This window comes from Gorilla gorilla, chromosome 21 (genome assembly GCF_029281585.2).
Source record: "Gorilla gorilla gorilla isolate KB3781 chromosome 21, NHGRI_mGorGor1-v2.1_pri, whole genome shotgun sequence".
NCBI classification, from domain to species: domain Eukaryota; kingdom Metazoa; phylum Chordata; class Mammalia; order Primates; family Hominidae; genus Gorilla; species Gorilla gorilla.
The window spans coordinates 69,430,398-69,449,510 of NC_073245.2; the positions used below are offsets into that span (position 1 = coordinate 69,430,398).

Sequence of the window (19,113 nt, forward strand, 5' to 3'; positions counted from 1 at the left end):
CTTAAAAGAATAAATATGTGTCATTCTAAGGCACTAGGTCTGCAGTCATGTATTACAGCAGTCATAGGAAATGAAGACTGGGGTGGAGGGGGCAGACCTAATGCCAGCGGGAGCGGGGGTGTGTCCTGCATGGCCTTTCTGGTGATTTTACCCGAGTGAGGGGGGAGCCCTTGGAGGGCTTTAAGCAGAGGACCCTAAATGTCATCAGATCACGGTGGCAGCTTCAATAAGCCAGCTCTGTGATAAATGCTCTGCTGACATCAACTTAATGAATGACCCCAGCAACCTAGAAGGTTATTATGACTGTGCCCATTTTACAGAAGAGGAAACTAAGGCTTCAAGGAGCTACGTGATGTGCCCGTGGTCACGCAGCTCACAAAAGCTCCAAATTGTTCCTTTAAAAACACACACAAGGTCCTTTGTCCGGTGGCCCTATTTGTTACAGGAGTTTCTCTTCAATAAATTCGCAGCTCTCCATGCCCCTTCCCAGCCTCCTGCAGGTCCCTGGCGGCTCTCATAAGGAGGCAGACGCTGGCAGACCACAGGCTCATGATGGCCAGCCCAGCAGGCTGGATGTCACTGGGGTCTCCAGGAGGCAGGACAGGGCTCAACCCCAGCTCCTTCACTTGTCCACCTGAAGATCCTTGAGTAAGTGGACCCCAACCCTCGAAACCCCCAGCTTCGCCCCAGGCCTCAGGCTCCAGCCTCATTGTCTGACTCCAGCCTTTCTGATGCAGTGGTTCTCAACTGGGGGTAACTGCGTCCCCCAGGGGACACGTGGCAATGTCTGGGGGATGTTACTGGTATCTGGTAGGTAGAAGCCAGGGCTGCTGCTAAACACTTTACAATGCACAGGATGGCCCCACACAAACAATGCTCCAAACCCTAACGTCACTAGTGGCAAGGCTGACTTCTCCTCTCCAGCTTCACTGCCTTTCCCCAGGAAGGGTCTCCTCTGGCTCTCAGCCTCAGTGTCTCCCTCATCCCTTTAGGCTTGGGAGCATTTTACATGGATTCCATGCACTCCACCTTACACAACTTTGTACACGTCCCAGCCCCTTCCCTTCCACCTTCCACCTTCAGTTGGTCCTAATTTGAGCCAATTTTGTTTCCTACAGGGATTCTTTGTTAATCCTTTTGTTTTGTTTTGTTTTTGTTTTTTTGAGACAGGGTCTTACCTTGTTGCCCAGGCTGGAGTGCAGTGGCATAATCACATTTCACTGCAGCCTTGAGGACCAATGATCCTTACCTCTCAGCCTCCCAAGTGGAGGGGATTACAGATACATGCCACCACACTCAGCTAACCTTTGTATTTTTTGTAGAATGGGGTTTCACTATGTTGCCCAGGCTACTTTGTTTTTGGTTTGGTTTTGGTTTTGGTTTTTGAGAGAGTTTCGCTCTTGTTGCCCAGGCTGGAGTGCAATGGCACAATCTTGGCTCATTGCAACCTCCGCCTCCCAGATTCAAGAGATTCTCGTGCCTCATCCTCCCGAGTAGCTGGGATTACAGGCGTGCACCACAATACCCAGCTAATTTTTATATTTTTAGCACAGACGGGGTTTCACCATGTTGGCCAGGCTGGTCTCAAACTCCTGACCTCAGGTGATCTGCCCACCTCAGCCTCCCAAAGTGCTGGGATTACTGGCGTAAGCCACCTTGCCCAGCCTACTTTGTTAATCTTCTACCTGACACCTGCCATTGCCTGAGGGTTTCCTTGATGATGCACTCGGGAGCCTGTCCAGGCAGAGGGACACGTCACCCCAGAGCCCGGAGCCTCCTTCCTCTTGACCCCAGAGCCTGGGCTTCCTGCCCACTGACTCCAGAGCCCGGGCACCCCTCCCTCCTGACCCCAGCATATCCCTCTGCCCAGAACACTGCCTGCAGCTCGCAGGTGCTCAAGACGGACTTGTTGAATGATGAATGTGGCAGACGCCGAATTGGACTCTGAGTCCTTGCTCTGTCCTTTGGGCGCAGGACCAGCTAGAGAATCTGCACGGCCCAGGGCAAAATAAAAATGCGGGGCCCTTGTTCAAAAGGTATGAATAAATTCAAGACAGCAAGAACAAAAGCATGAAACCAAACTGCAGGCCCTCCTGAGCACAGAACATGAGGGACTCTTGGCCGGCCAGTAGTTCGTACCTGTCTTCCAACTCGGGCTGCCGGTGTGGGTTGGTGATCTGTGGACACCCTCAGTCCTCACACCAGTCTCCAAGCCACTCAGAGCTAGGCAAGCTCTGAGCCTTGCATTCTGCAGAATCCTGGGCCTAAGATCCGGCCCCATCTTGTCCACCATGAGAGCCGTGTCTGAGAGGGACTGGGAGAAGCACCGAGACTCAGTCAAGGGACCGTGGCTCTTCCAGCCCAGGCGCATGCTGCCTCTATCCAGATGGCTGCAGCCACTCCAAAGCTTTGGAGAGTTCTGTGTTTTTCCTCTTCTATTTTTATTTCCTCAAATCCGAGACCAAGAGAGATCAGTGCCAGAGTCCTGGAGGGGTCTAAGCCAGGAGGAATTGATCCACAGGCAAGAAGAAAAACATGTCCGAAGGAGGTCACTGTGAGTGTCCTTGTCAGGGATAGACGGGCACCAACCCCAGTGTGGGCTGGGCCCTGACAAGGGCTAGGTCCTGTGAGAGAGGGTTGGTCCTGCCATCAGATGCCCCAGACTAGGGCTGGCCAGGGCCCCCTCTGCACTGCCCCACCCTGGAGGAGTTGTTTCCACTGACGCTTGTGTGAACAACTCCCCCTGGGGTTGTGAGGACCCAGCCCAGCAAACGTTTAAAGGTCCCGTTTGGTCTATAGGGGCGCAAAGGCAGTTTGTGGCGCAGCTCTCAGGGTTGTGAGCGTTCAGTGAGTGAGATCAAGTGTGAAGCACTTGTTATGCCTTGAGCAGGGTCCTTGGCTCAGAGGGAGGGCTCAGAAGCTTTTACTGTGTTTTGCAAAGATTCAGACCAGTCATCCCATCCTCCTTCCCAGGCACATGTAGGATAACTGGGGTGACAAGTGACTGTATAAAGAATTGGGGGCCTACAGATAATAACGCCAAGCACATAAAACTCAGGCCTCAAATTGTTGAAATCATCGGATGGGGTGGGGGGATTCTTAGTGGGAGGCCCCTGGATTCCACTGCAGTCCCTGTTGTTTTATTTTGCACCTCCTCTGTACCAGATACTTTATTCTTAGTGCAACCTGCAGTGTGTGGTGTAGCTTAGGACTGTGGGAAGCAGAATTCTAAGAGGGCCTCAAAGATTTCTGCCCTCCATATAATCTCCACCCCTTGAATGAATATGGTGGGTATTGCTCCCCAAAGTGAAGGGATTCTGCCCATGTAATTAAGGTCCCTAATCAATTGACTTGGAGTTAAGCGATAGGAGATGATCCTGGGTGGGTCTGACCTCATCAGGTGAGCCCTTACAAGAAGTAAGAGATATTGTCCCACTAGCTTTTGAAGGACTCATCAGGTGAGCCCTTACAAGAAGTAAGAGATATTCTCCCACTGGCTTTGAAGGATTCGCTGCCAAGTTGCAAGAGGGCCACATGGAAAGGACCTGAGAGAAGCCTCAGGAGCTGGAAGTGACTTGGCTGACAGCCAGCATGAAGATGGGGGCCTCAGTCCTACAATTCTGAGAGACTGAGTTTGGCCAAAACCTGAATGAGCTTGGACAAAGACCCTGAGCTGCAGATAAGAACACAGAGCTGACATCTTGCATTTAGCTTTCGTGGGATCCTAAGCAGAGGACCCAGCGAGGCCATACCTGCACTCCTGACCCATGGAAATTTTGAGAATAAATGGGTGATGTTTCAAACCACTTAAGTCCATCATAACTGTTACAATCATAGGAAACTAATACAGATAGGTAATTGCCAATTACCAGAGTCTAAAATTCTGCTGGTAATAGGACTTGGACTTCTGATTTTTGGCTGTGCCTAGTGTCACCCAGAATAAAAACCTATAGTTCCCAGTCTCCCTTGTAGCTAAGTGTGACTGCATTTGTGTTAAATGAGAGGTAAGCAGACCTTTTGCGTCTGATCTTTGGGTTGGCTGCTTAAAGAAAGCACACAAACCTAGAACACAGATGATATGGTCTGGCTGTGTCCCCACCCAAATCTCATCTTCAATTGTAACTCCCACAATTCCCACGTGTCGTGGGAGGAACTCGGTGGGAGGTGATTGAATTACGGGAGTGGGTCTTTCCTGTACTGTTCTTGTGATAGTGAATGAGTCTCATGAGATCCAATGGTTTCAAAAATGGGAGTTTCCCTGCACAAGCTCTCTCTGCTGCCATTCATGTAAGATGTGACTTGCTCCTCCTTGCCTCCTGCCATGATTTTGAGGCCTTCCCAGCCATGTGGAGCTGAAAGTCCCTTAAATCTCTTTCTTTTGTAAATTTCCCAGGCTCGGGTATGTCTTTATCAGCAGCATGAGAGCAGACTAATACAACAGATCTGACTGGTGCTCCAGCAGCCATCTTGGACCATGAGGTCGGTTGTGAGGATGAAGCCATGAATTAAGATGGCAGAGCAGAAAATTAGAAGCCTAGATCCTTAGGGGCAGAGTAAGACAACTACCACCCTGTCTTTGGATGGCTGACCTTCAGACTTCTTTCAGATGAGAGAAAAACTTTTATCTTCTTTAAGCCACTATTATTCGGGGTTTTTCTGTTATATGCAGCTGCTCTTAAATATCCTAAGTATAGGTAGGCACCATACCCATGTCACAGATGAAGGAACTGAGGCACAGAGAAGGTGATAAGTTGCCCAGATGGAGGTCTCACAGCTGACTAAGTAACTGGGTTGGGCTCTGAGCTGGAGCCAATCCCGGCCCCTCTGCCCAGCACGTGCTGCCTCTTGCCTGGTGGCATGAGAATTCTCCTTTGTCCCAGATAAATAAGAAGGCAGCAGATGTCTTCCCCAGGGGAAGTGAGTGTTTGTCCTCTCAGCCACCTCCACATGCGACCTTGACTGGGTGCCACTTCCTGCTCTAAACACCAGACAGAGTGGGCTTGTGCGCCCATCCCACAGCCAGTCTCTGCAGAGCAACCTCCCAGGACGAGGAGGAGGAAGGGGCAGCAGCTTGATTGGTGCAAGGTGGGACTGGAACCCTGCTTCCTCCAGGTACCCTTAACCCTCCCCACCGTGGCTTCCCCTGGTCTCTGCATTTCCAATGGCCCCCAGTGCACGTTGGATGAAGCCCAGGGTCCCTCTGTGGTCCTCAATGCCATGCACAAGCAGCCTGCTCCTTCTCTGCTAACGTTCTGCCTGCCTCCCTGTGCCGCAGTCACGTGGCCTTCTTGCTGTTCCTCCCGCCTGCCACCCCAGGGCCTCTGCACACACTCCTCCCTCAGGTGGAAGAGCTCTTCCCTGCAGTACCTCCACCCCTGTCACAGCCCACGTGGCCTGCATTCAGGTCTCAGCTGAAAGGGCCTTCCTCAGGGTCTGTCCCTGACCACCCTGTCCTCCCTGTCCCCCTACATGCTGTGGCTTCCTGACACACGTCATTCCTTGGCATTAAATGGCTCGATCAGGTCTGGCTTCTCCACTAAACACGGTAGGCACAGTGACTAGGCCCATGGGACTTTCGGGGCCACAAACATATTTTAATGTCTTTTAAAGTCAGAACCAATGAATGTAACTATTCCTGGACGATGTTCATCTTGATGCCAACACAGTCAGAAACAACAATTTGTCTTATTTCTGGATGGAGGAGGGGCCACAGCCATGCGGGCATGGGGCTGAGTCCTGTTTGTTTGCTGTATCCCCTGATCGGGACCCACTCCCGTGAGCGCAGACATCTGTTCTGTTACCTGTACCCACTGCCCGCCATGGTGCCTGGTGTACGGTGGACACACGATGAATTAGTGAGTGAGCAGATGAAGAATGAACACTTCCGGCCAAAGAGGAAGCTCGTGCTGTCCCCAGAGCCCACCCTGCTCCTAGAAAGGGCATCGCATCTCACTTTGGCTGCCCCAAGCCACCGTGGTCATCCTTATTTATGGCCACCTGCTCCTGGATGGGGGACTCTGGCCTGGAGCCCCCGTCCAGCTGCCAGCCCCCTCGCAGAGAGTGCCCCCAGCAGTGCACGTGAGAAGGGTTGGAGCTGGTGGGAAGCTGAGGTTGGGTTCCAGCCGTAGGAGCTCCAGAGTTCACTCTGCCCAGCATGGGCGGCAGCAGTGGCACCAACCAGGAACAGTGAGGACCAACTGAGGCTGGACGGAGAAGCTCTGTGAGGCCTGAGAACCCTGTGGTGGGTAAGGGAGAGGGTCTTGTGGTGGACTGAATGGTGGCCTCAAAAAAGATATGCCCACGTCTGAATCCCTGCAACCTGTGAATGTGCCCTTACTTGGAGAGAGGGTCTTCACAGATATTAAGTATCTAGATCTTCACAGATATTATAAAGTATCTAGAGGAGGAGGTCATCCTGTGTTATCTGGGTGGACCCTAAATCCAATGACAGGTGTCCTTATCAAAGCCACACAGAGGGCCGGGCGGGGTGGCCGATGCCTGTAATCCCAGCACTTTGGGAGGCCGAGGCGAGTGGGTCACAAGGTCAGGAGATTGAGACCATCCTGGCTAACACAGTGAAACCCCGTTTCTACTAAAAATACAAAAAATTAGCTGGGCGTCATGGCGGGAGCCTGTAGTCCCCAGCTACTCGGGAGGCTGAGGCAGGAGAATGGCGTGAACCCAGGAGGCAGAGCTGGCAGTGAGCCGAGATCGCACCACTGCACTCCAGCCTGGGCAACAGAGCGAGACTCCGTCTCAAAAAAAAAAAAAAGGCACACAGTGGAGCGATGGAGAAGGCCATGGGTAGACAGAGGCAGAGATTGGGATGATGCAGCCATGGGCCCAGGAACACCTGGAGCCACTAGAGGCTGGAAGAGGCTGGGAAGGGTCCTCCCCGAGAGCCTCCAGAGGGAGCACAGCCCTGCTGACACCTGGATTTTGGACGTCTGCCCTCCAGAGCCATAGGAATGAATCTGTGCTGTTTTAAGCCAGCAGTTTGTAGTGATTTCTTATGGCAGCCCCAGGAAATTCACATGCTCACTGTCTCCAAAAGATCTGAACAGAGGGCAGGACTCAAAACATGCCTGTGAGAATCCACTCTGCAGATGGCCCCGGTGACCGCTGCTAACCCTCCCAGCCCCCCAGCACGGTCCACACACTATTGTCACCAGGCGATGGAGGAGAAGACAGAGGGAAAGGACTACCTGTGTGCAGCGTCCACGGTACAGCAGGCTGGCCATCGGCCCCACCCACCAGAGAAGCTAACACTCAGCGTTGGTGCGCACAGAGGAAGGCCCTCAGGCAGTTTGGAAGCAGGAGGGAGACCAAGCCCTGAGCAATGGTCCAGGAACTCAGTCGTCAGGGCCCGACACACAGGACTGCGGACGGACACTGGCAGGCTCGGAGCTGCAGGCCAGGAATCCCCATGTTTCTCCAGCAGCCCCGGGAGATTCCAGCTCAGGAAAGCCTGGGGTTGAGCCCAGGTTTTGAGGTTTAAATTTCAGTTCCAGTAACTATTAGCTGGGGGACTTTGAGTAAATTCCTTCACCTCTCTGTGCCTGACAGTGAGCGGGACTGAGAAGAGAGGCAACGAGAAAACGCTCCAGGGGGAAAATGAGCAAGAGAGGTGGTAAACCAGGAGGGGGGAAGATGAAGAGGAAAGGTGAGGCCATTTGTGGTGCTATAGCCACAGACGCACATGCCTGTAGGGCCTGCCCAGAGGGCCAAAGGGGAAAGTGGGACAGCGGTAACGAAAGAATGTTTGTCCTTTCCAAAGTGCCCGGCTCTCCCAGGCTAGCCTCTACTATCCTGCTCTTAATAGGGACATTAGGGACATGGATGCACATAAATAGGCATCCACAATTTTAAAAACAGCAACTGACATTCACCCTTTTGTAAGAGAGGCAATAGGGAGCAGTGGAGACTGGGCACCAGCTGTCCCTCTGCAGCCACCCAGAGCAGCCATGTGTGTGTGGGGCCCAGAGTGGCCAGGCCTGCCGATTCTCAAGAGAAGCCAGATTTGGGGAGTTTTTCTTCACCCTCATCTTCTGATATTCGAAAACATGTTGGCAATGAATCCACATTTTAAGATGTCGATAAACACCACCATGCGGGGGGAATAAGACCCGTGTGCAGGCCACATCTAGACCTCCAGTGTGTGGCTCTGGCCTTCAGCCTGGAAAATGGAACAAACGCTAAACTGCTTGTCCGGACAATGGCGGGAGGGTCTGGAAATCACAAGGACTGGGACTTGTTAGGAGCAGCCGCTTTATTCCAGGCAATAGGGGAAGAATGGGCGGCCTGTCCAGGTATCAGGCTGGGATTCCAACAACAGCCATCAGGTGACCTGAGTGTGCACTTCAAAGAGGAAAGGCGTCCAAACTGCTGCTCCACACTACACAGCTGAGTGCTGCTCCATGCTCGGCGAGACACTGGGCCCTGGCCGCCTTCGCCAGGCCTGCTGGGGGCCATCCACGTCCACAGTCGCGCTCCAGCAGCTGCCCCAACTGCCCCAATCATTTGCACTGGACAGTGTCAGCTCTGGGGCCAGCACCGCTTTAAAGTTTTGGGCGTGCACCTCCTGCCCTTTTTCTCTCTGTGGTGCCTCTATTTTATTGGGATGACTAAATCTTTCAACTATGTTAGCAGTAAACACAGCTAATTTACCCCCTGCCTCTTTGAAACAGCTGCTGACAGCTGCACTGTAATTCAATCAAGGACCTTTGTAGTCGAGCCTACCAAATTCACATGTGTTGCTTGGTTCCATCTCTCCTGCCCAGAGCCCCACACAGCTGCACCAAATATTGATGAGCAGCCACTTCCCCCCAAGGCCTGGATGCTAAACAGAGCGTTCACGGTGGAGGCGAAGGCAGGGAGCTCTTAGCAGTGTGAGAGAACTTCAGTGTCCAAGAACTGAGAGAAAAACACAACACACACAGACAGACACAGGCCAAAGAGCCAGAACCAAACGTCTCCTTTTATTGCAAAGTCAAACCCTTTTTATTTTGTCTATTTATACAGAATTTTCACTAAGGACTGCTCGACGCAACAGCCGTGAGTACATTGGTCCAACCATTAATAAATAGTCTTAAATAAGAAAACAAACAGGTTGAAGGAAAGCAAGCTCATCGTCCTGAACGAGGGATTAAAGGGGGGGGGGGGTGTTCAAAAGAGCTTTGGATGGAAATAAATAATCTCTTTGCTTTGTAACAACTATTTACAGGTTTAAATGTACAAATGATGCTAACCAGAGGCTGGTTGGGTCAGAAAACTCACACCAAGAGGGATCACACAAAAAGCCCCAGCTCTGCCAGCAAATGAAACCAAACATAACAAAAAATACTCCTCCCCAGTGACTAGAGAGTGGAGGCTGCAGCCCAAGCTACTAAAGAAGAAAAACATCAAAGAAAACAAAAACAGAGCCCCGGTGTTTCCAGGAACTGTCTGAGTCAAGATGGAGAAACAGTCCCCCACAAGACCGGGTTCCACATGGCCACAGTTTTGGATCACCTTGTTTTCTTTACAGATGCAGAAAACGTTTGCAGGCAGTCTAGCCCTCCCCGAGGCCTTGTGTTTGTGGCCGGAGGCTGGGTGCATACTATTTATGGGACTCACCAGCCAAGGCAAGGCAGGCTTACACCAAGAGCCACGTCAGAAATGCCACCTCCAAATCGGGACACTTGGTTAGGATGTCACCCTCAACAAGGCTTCTATTTGCAATGTAAGTCCAGCACATCCTGCACCCATCAGACCTCCTATTATGCCATCTCCCCCTTACTTCAAGGAGCAAATTTGTTTGCAGAGACTTCTGATCAGGGTCTGCAAATGAAGAGACAGCCACGGGTGCCCTTGCCAGGGCCCAGCCTTGGAATGCCACTGCAGACAAAGACCAGAGGGTCCACTGGGGGGATGTGCAGTGCTCCTGCTCACCCCACTCCCGTGGAGAACTAGGCTTCATTGGTGCTGTTTTTTTTTTCTTTTGAGATGGAGTCTTGTTTTGTCACCCAAGCTGGAGTGCAGTGGGGCGATCTTGGCTCACTGCAATCTCCGCCACCCGGGTTCAAGCAATTCTCCTGCCTCAGCCTCCAGAGTAGCTGGGATTACAGGTGCGTGCCACCATGCCCGGCTAATTTTTGTATTTTTAGTAGAGATGGGGGTTTCACCATGTTGGCCAGGCTGGTCTCGAACTCCTGACCTCAAATGATCCGCCCACCTCAGCCTCCTGAAGTGCTGGGATTACAGGTGGGAGCTACTGTGCCCGGCCCATTGGTGCTTCTTAACAACAGGGTTGAGTTGCAAGTTCCATCCTACTTGCTGTCCTTGTCCCCTCTGCAATTTCACATGGATTTACTACCACTGGGGCGAGCTGAAAAGCCAATCCCAAATGTCTGCGGGTATTTCACACACCTAGTTTCATTTCTGCCACTGCAAATCCAGCTGAACAACAGAACATATTTTTCCTCCAAAGATCAACACACCGCCCTCCTCCGAGCAGACATTTGCTCTTTCCCCTCCCACTAGATCTTGGATTTGGGCAAACCTCGGTAAACACTGGGCCTCTGCAAGCCTCAGAATGAAAACTGTAGGGAATGGAGAGGGACCTCCCCGCCCTCCACTTGACACAGCTTCTGTTTACGCATCAGGATAAACCGAGAAATGGGGATAAATTGTTTAGGAAAATATATCTGTAATGTCCTAACCATTTTCATTCATTCGTTTTATTGTGACATTTATTACAGGAACTTCTGGGTCAATTTTCCTTTCGCACAGACACCAATGTGCCCACCCCTTGCCACGCCCCCTTCCTCCCACAGCTGGGTGGCCTGGCTGGCGGGCGCTCATAATTACCTCTGGAAACGAGTCCGTGCATGGCTGAGACTTCCCAGCCAATGACCTGGCCCGGCCATTTTTCTTTATGCGTGTTTTTTTTTCCTGCTAGGTTTTGCCTGCACAGCTTGTAGGATCTTGTTCATTGGATGCTGCCACTGAAAAACTGATCAAAAGCCATATGCTGCTCATGTTTCCTAATACTCTTACACCTTTGAAGTTGGGGATAGGGAGGGGAAGGTCTCACAAAAGGCAGTTGGTCTGCTGGTTCCTGGCCAAGGCGAGCAATGGCGGATCCAGAAAAACCTGGCCCCAAAGGGTCTGAATTCTCGGAGGAGCTAGTGGCAGCCACAGGCCCGGACCACCATGTTTCTGTATTTCTTCAGGATGACGTTGGAGCTGTCATCGAAGTAGAGGACGGAGATGGCATTGAGCTGTGTGGGCGCACAGCAGGGCTTGGGCACCGTTTCCGGGTTGATGAAGTGGACCTGAAACACACACCAAAACATGGGCAGTGGTGAGAAGCGGTGAGTCGTTCTAACTGGCCTCCACGTTTCTATAAAGAAACATCCTGTCTGGGCATAACGAATGACTGCAGGTGACACTCCCCAAGCCAAGCACTCCCTGTTCTAAGCACTTTACATGGACAACTCAGTTCTGGGATTATCCCTGTTTTGCAGACAAGGGAACCAAAGCATAGAGGTTTTCACACTATACAGTGGGGAAGGAAGGGGCCAGATCCAACATTCAGGACCAGGTAATTCTCTGTTGGGGAACTGCCCTGTGCACTGTAGAATGCGGAATAGTGTCCCTGACTTGGACCCACTAGAAGTGCTCCATCTTGCTCATGGACTTCTCTGCACCTTACAGAGGATGTGGGACAGGGACACACAGACTCAAATGCCTCTGAGTGCCACGTGAGTGCCACTGATGAGCAAAACAGACCGAGGTAAGACAATAGGGAATAGTGAGGACTAAGGCAAACTAAGGGAAGAGGCCGCCACTCAACCTAAGCTGACGGCAGCCAACCAAGATCGGTGTTAGCAGACCTGTCACATGTTCAAGACAGGCCAGAGATTCCACTGTCCTGTTGTTTTTAACGTGAAACTTCTGGGTTTCCAGCAACAGTAGGTGCCAGGCAAGAGCATCAGTGACTGGCACTCTGTTCACAGCCTCCAGGCTGTGACTGCTGACATAGGCCAGCATGCTTTTTACACATTTTATGATGGACAGTTTCGAACTCTTACACATCCATACCCTTCCCCGCCTGCTCCACCTTGAATGATTTTAAAGCAAATTCCAGCCATCAGCTCATTTCCTCTGGAAGCATTTCATCAGGACTCTCTAGAAGACAGTTGCCCCCTTTTAAATATGACCACAATCGCATCATTTCACAATCCCTGGAGAATTCACTTTGATCCCGCAGATCTCTGGTGAAATACTGATGGAAGTAGGTGCACACAGGGCGATGGCACTCCTGTTCCATGGGCCATGAAGGCAGGGGTTGGAGAAGGATGGAGATGTGTCCCCTGGCAGCTGGGGAGACATGCCTGGCACCTTCCAGGGGATACTGGCACAGCACAGCACATCCAGGCCAGGGAACAGGTTGGGGAGGACTCTTCTGTTTCCAGCCTAAGGACCTTCAATCCCAAGTAGGGCTTTGGAGTTTACAATTGAGGAGGGGAGCAAGGGCTTTGGAAAACCAACGCTTAAAAAAACAAACAAAGAAACAAAAACCCCTGCCCTCAAAGAGCAGAACCAAATGAAAGGGATAGATGAGATTTTTCTCCAGGACTTAACACACAGGACAGGGACAAGAAAAGAAGGAGGCAGATTACTAAATGAAAGGAGGGAGTCGTCCTGGTAGTGAGCTCTCTGTCACTAGAAGCATTCAAGGCAGGGTGGATGATCAGTAGGCAGGAAAGGTCCGGATGATGTTCATGACAGGGAGCTACATAACCAAGGTCCTTGAACCTTGGATTCTAAGCAAAAGAACAAAATCCCTATAGCTCTTATCACTATGGTTGCTGTTGGCAGAGCAGGAATAACACCTCCTGAGTGTCGCCATGGGCTGGGCGGGTTAATCTCATTATCACATGGAATCTTCCTGGTGACCCCACTGAAATTTAACTTGAAATGGCCCCATGGGTCCCCACTCATCTCTCCATCCCATTATCCTGCTGGCCAGCTTCTGATCACTCTGCCCCTCACTGAAATTTCTCATCTGTTTACCTGTTTCCTCTACTGGAAAATGAAGCAGGGCCCAGTGCTCTTAGGCACCGTAACCAGCACCCACAATACTACAAGCATCCTCAAAGGAGCCCATACAACTTTTAGTTACTTTAAAAATTAGGAGAAATAAATGAACTCCAGGGTCGAAGATTATACTCCTCTTTATACCAAACCAGTCATAAAGTACAATTTTTGATTTTTTTTTAATGGCGCAAGGGGCCCCCAAAAGTCATGACATGGCAATGGGCTGACATCTACTCAGGCCCCAGTTTGGAGGCAGCAGGATCTGGTGGCCCTGCAGCCTGCCCGGCCCAGGTGACCACACCCCAAGATGGCATGACACCCACCAGCGTCTGCACGATGGCGTGGTTGGTGGCGTTCATGTAGGAGTTCAGAGGGAAGGCACACTCCCCCTCACAGTAGTAGGCAGCGTAGCCTTCAGGCGCGATGATCCAGTCCTGAGGGAGGAGAAGAGAGTGTGGGAAACCATGCAGAAGGCCTGAGCCACAGCATCCCGACCCCCATGCTGGCCAGAAACCACCACGCCAGACGCATGACCCAAGGTGGAAGCCTCAGACCATGCCTTCTGAGCAGCAGGTGGCCCAGCAGGGGCAGGAAACATGGGTGGCCTCTCATGGTCCCAAAAGAATGGAAAGAAGGACCACTCTATAGTCTTGGCCTATAGTCCAAGCTTAGTAGACTGAGTGGGAAGACGGCTCAAAGCTGCAGTGAGCTATGATCACACCACTGCACCCCAGTCTGGGTGACAGAGCAAGACCCCATTTCTAAAAAAACATAAAATAAAAATGAAGGAAAGCCCCACAGGGCTTGGCTGATCCTAAAATGGACATCCATGACTGTGTCTTCTGGACAGAACACGGCACAGGAAGGAGCCTCCGGTGTGAGGCAATCATCAGCTCTACCCCCACTAGGTGGTCACACACTGGTAGTTCACCTTAAACAAACCTCCATGCCTCGGTTTGCCCACCTGCCAGAGAGGCTAATAACTCATAATGGCATCACCCATGCTGGCTCCGGGTGCACTGGTCAGTAAGGGATCCATGTGCCATCCTTGCCTCTAGGGTCTGGGTGGCACAGAAATGTTGCCCAATAATCAATATACTCCTCAGTGATGCTTAAGCACATGGAATCTTCCAGCAGAGGCCCCTGGAGTTTGGGTTCTGTCCCAGCAGCAGGTGGATGTGGTCATCAGTCCTGAGGGCAGGCTCACAGGAGGGCTCAGAGCTGGCTGTGCGCATGTACACCCTGAGTGTGTCTGGGCATAATCCCCAGGGAAGATTCTGGACTCTCCCACTGAACTACAAGCTCCCTGAGGGTAGAATACCACCAGTTGCCCTGATGACCTCATGACAATACCCTCTCCAGGGATATTTGAGCCCCACAGGGCAGACACATTGCAGTGTTCATCGCTGCATCTCCAATCCAGTACCTAGAACAGGGCCCAGAACGCTGCAGATGTTGCACGACTGCTGAATGAGAATCACACCAGAGCTCACGGCAGGTGGATCACATGACCCTCACTCCTCTCCTAGGATTCATCCCCTGCCTTTTGCCTCACTCCATGCAAATGGCTCCAGAGGGGGCAGCCATGTGCCAGTAACATGACCCCACCCCTGAAACAGTTGACTGGTTCAGGAACAAGCGCCTGAACCAAGCTGGGCAGATCCGTCCCTCCCGTGGGAATGGGAATGGGGTAAGTGAAGACAGAGGGCAGACGGGGAGATGGCTCCCCAGGTATCTACATTCAAACACACGGCCCAGCATCATCTTGAGAAGCAGCCAGCCAAGGGATGGGAATGAGGTGCATGCAGAGAATGGGGTTCAGAGTCCAAAGTGTTTGGGTTCCTGGTTCGAGTTCAAGTCTCAACCACATTTCTGCTCTTGGATTTCATGAGGCCTCCCTGTATCCTTAGCCCAAGTCCCCTTCCCTAGCGAGGCCACTTGATACTGGAGTCTTAACTGGCAGAGATGAGAAACAGGACCGAGCACAGACCCGCTGCCTCGTGGGAGCCCACGCCAGAGGGCCCACGCCCAAGACAGACCCAGCCAGCCCCTTACCTGCCAGCCCAGGTCTCGGAAGCTGACATACAGCTCGTGCTTCTTACAGGCCTGCCTCTGGTCGCTGCTGCTGTTCTCTGCATTGACAAGGAAGTGAAGAAGCAGAGCCCAGTGAGGAGAAAGAAACACACACACATCAAAGTTCCCTCCATCTTAGGCAGTGATGTGAACAGCAATGAAGCACAGACGGCTGGGGGGTAAATTTCCCGATTCAAAAGCCAGTTTGAGGGTCTAACTGCCTTAAAACTCATTTCTACCCCCAGCAAAGGCCCTACTAAGGGAGGTGCCAATGCCCCCATTCCTCTCTCATGCAGTCTTATCCCATAATACTTTCTGGAACCTTCTGCAGACACTGGTTTCTTTTATACATGTGTGTTGTTTAAATGCTGACATCTGCCTGGATTCCATAAGTGAATCAAACCCCATCCACCTCACACAAGGCCACTGCAGGGGCCCTGCTCAAAAAGATCTGCTTATGAACAACCTCAACTTGTGAGGCCCCAACACACTCATCCCTCTGCAGTGGCAAGAGGATGCGGGACAGGGCCTGGGACAAGCAACCATCACCACCACCAGCAAGAAGAAACGAGACAGCAGAGAGTCAAAACCTGATGACCTTTCAGAAGAAAACACTCCCGAGGTTTCTTTGAGTAGTGAAAATGATACACGGGGGTTTTCCAGAACTATGTAAATTTGGAAGCATTCGGGTCAGGGCCTGAGCACTTGTAAACATTGCAGAAGTGTCTGTCTGTCTGTCTTGTCTCTCTCACACACACTGCAACCTTCCTTCCACCCCACAACAGAGGGATTGCTTTTTTCCTAGTCATGACCTGTCTTTCCTCCACCTACAACTTCCCAGGGGCTCTCTGTCATACTCAGAGCAGGGCCCAGGCTGTGCCTGTGGCCCACAGGGCCCGGTGTGCTCTGACAACTGATTGACCAAACACCAAGCTCACTCCCACCGCAGGGCCCTTGCATGTGCCGTTTCCTCCACCTGCAATGCCCCTCCCTGCAATCTTTGTTGTGTCTGGCTCAAGCCTTGGTTCCAATGTCACCTCCTCAAAGAGGCTTTGTAAAGTCACTATTAGATCCCCAAAGCTAAGCTCATCAGTGCACATCCTGTCCAGGAGTCAGGAAGTGGTTCAGGAAGGGCAAGTGACCCAACACAAACTAAAAGACATAGGGACTTCTGGAAAAAGTTCCCACGTTCCTAAGAAAGACCCATGGAGAGACATTCATTCTCTTCCTCCTACTGCCCAGGAGCAAAAAATAATGAAGCCCCCCTGGCCAACTACAGCTGTGGCCTTGAGAGGAAGCAGCACTGAAGATGGTGGGGTGGGGGCAGAAGGAGCTGGGGCTCAGAGGACACTGTTGAGCTCCTGGATCAACCAACCCTAATGTCCACCCAACCTCGGCTCTGCAGGCTGGTGAATTTTCTACTGGTTGAAGTGCATTTGACTTGGGTTTCTGATATCTACAGCCAACCCTCAACCCATCCCAACTGGCTGCCCTGTGAAGGCTCATCCCACATAGAAAATGGCAGTCTGCTTGAGCCCAGGTGTCGCCCTTAGAGGTGTAGACCCTGGAGCACAGTCAGCCTCTGAGTGGAGTCTAACTCGTGAGTCAAGACAAGGTCCTGGGGACTGCTCCAGCTCTGGCGTCAAACCCCAGCTCTCCTAGATCTTGGACTCCTGGTTTGCAAAATGAAGAGAGCTCCTATACCTCCTGGGGTAGGCTTGAGTGTTCATGGCAGTTTCATATTTTATTCTTCTTCTTCTAGCCCACTTGTTAGGGAAATTTGAAACTACGCACATTCTCCATTCACACACACACACCTGTTAACTGTCTGAATGCATGGCTCTTTCCTCCACACCCACTACATGCCATTAGGGTATATGTCAAAGAGTGGAACACCACTCAATTTTTGGCTTTTCTCTGATTCATGAGAATTCTATCTGCATAGCTTCTAGGATAATGAGAAATGGTAAGATAAGAAAGACATCGCTGAACTCCCTTCCCTGAGCCCTACTTTCTTCATCTGTAAAATGGGTGGGACAGGAGTGGTGCAGTAAGCTAGCCTCCCATGGACCACACACTGCAAATTAGGACATCTCCTCAGACACAGACTGGACATTCTGTTGGTCCTGGAAACCTTCAGTGTGCCTTAGCTACCCCATGGCTGAGAACAATTCTGGAATGAAATGGGCTAGAAGCAGCGAGCCAAGAGTGGAAAGCAGAAAGGAGAAAGAAGAGGGTTGAGGAGGAAGGAGGCAGGAGAGAGGAGAACAGCATGGAGAGCACAGGAGTCAGGAACCGGCCTCCAAGGCTCAGGCTGAGACAGGAGCACCATGCTCCCTGCTGGGGACTGAAAAGCAGGCTGCTTTTATTTTCATCAGCAATATTTTTTTTGAGACAGAGTCTTGCTCTGTTGCCCAGGCTGGAGTACAGTGGTGCAGTCTTGGCTCACTGCAACCTCTGCCTCCTGGGTTCAAGCAATTCTCCTGCCTCAGCCTCCTGAGTAGCTGGGACTATAGGCACTCATCACCATGCCCAGCTAATTTTTGTATTTTTAGTAGAGACGGGGTTTCACCATGTTGGCCAGGCTGGTCACAAACTCCTGACCTCAGGTGATCCACCTGCCTTGGCCTCCCAAAATGCCATTTTTGAATATATCTATTTATACAGATATAAAATTTATCTATAGTTCAGAAAAGCAATGTGGAAAGATATGCACACCAATAAGGAAATTACATTTAATTGATTATAACCGAATCACATGTGTGTTTAGACCTGGTCCTGAGGAAACACTTGAGACTTTCGGTGAAGTGAACTCGCTGAAGGCTGGGGCGGGGCCGGTGGGCTCCAGGCTGTGGGGCAGGAGCGCTTGCCCCTGGGTGCCCTGCCCTCGCGGCCTGCATGTCTTGTGGAGTCACTCATTCATTCAGTCATTGCTAGGGGCTGCTTCCTGGTGTGCAGGCATGAGATGAGTCCCAGGTGTAAGACAGCAAAGCCCTGCCACTCAGGGGCTTTTCCAGAACAAGAGGCGGGTCATAGATAAGTGAGTGCACATGACTTACATGGAGATGAGGGCTACAGAGGAAAACAAGGCAGGAGAAGCTGGAGTGAGCGGGCATGCTGCCGGGGGTGCCAGCAGGCGCTCTTCTGAGGAGGTGACATGTGGGTAAGAACCAAAAGGAAGTGAGATAGGAGGGTGGGGAGGCATCCAAGGGTGAGGCATTCCTGGATGAGGATGCTAAGCAGTGGGGACGAGGCGCCCTCCATGCCTGAGGCCGCTGGAGTAGCATCGGACAGAGGATCAGAGGCAGGCACTGAGCCTGGCAAGGAATGAGGAAGCTGGGGCCTGGGTCAGCAGACAGCGTGGGCGGAGGGAAGATCTGCGTGGCTGGAACCAGCCCCAAGGCTCAATGCTGCAAGGGGGTGCTCAGAGTGGATGGAGGCAGCCAGGGGGAGCCCAGAGGCCCCTGGTCCCCACCCTCCGTGGGGGAGTAGCAGGGCTGGGAGAGAGAGAACCAGCTCTGGGGCAGCAGGAACCTCCCCAGGGCCAGGGTGTCCTCAACACAAGAAGGTCAAGGTCAAGGAACCATCAGGGAGGAGCCCAAACAGCTGGACTCTACAGCCTGCCCTCTAGAGCACACAACGCCAAGCAGAAACCTAAGATGGCCTTCATGGCTGTGGCAATGCCCAGGGCCACAGGTAGCCATGCCCCTCCACGAGCCTCCTCCCTCTTCCCTATGGGGAGGCAGAAGGCAGGGCGGAAGAGAAGGAACATCCCCTCAGCTCAGGGATGTGTCAGGTGAAGCTGCTAGCTCGAGCCAGGGACATTGCTGACTCCTTGGTGTCCTGAGTCAAGGAGGATTCTGAAGCTGTGTTCAGGCTCCGTCAGAAGGAAGTCCCATGATCTATTAGCAATGTCTGTCATGAGCACAGGAGAGGCCACGATCTATTAGCAATGTC

At 51.9% G+C, this 19,113-nt stretch overlaps 1 protein-coding gene across 1 annotated transcript in view; it reads right to left on the reverse strand.

Moving 5' to 3' along the window:
* Window positions 1-8,950: 8,950 nt before the first annotated feature.
* Window positions 8,951-19,113, reverse strand: part of BMP7 (bone morphogenetic protein 7) — a 95,904-nt gene continuing 85,741 nt past the window's right edge. Inside the window, exons 5-7 of the mRNA XM_031005002.3 lie at window positions 15,139-15,215; window positions 13,407-13,517; window positions 8,951-11,315 (exon numbers count right to left, since the gene is read on the reverse strand). Coding sequence (XP_030860862.1) covers window positions 11,166-11,315; window positions 13,407-13,517; window positions 15,139-15,215 — 338 coding nt within the window. The 3' untranslated portion in view covers window positions 8,951-11,165. The remainder of the gene's footprint in view (window positions 11,316-13,406; window positions 13,518-15,138; window positions 15,216-19,113) is intronic.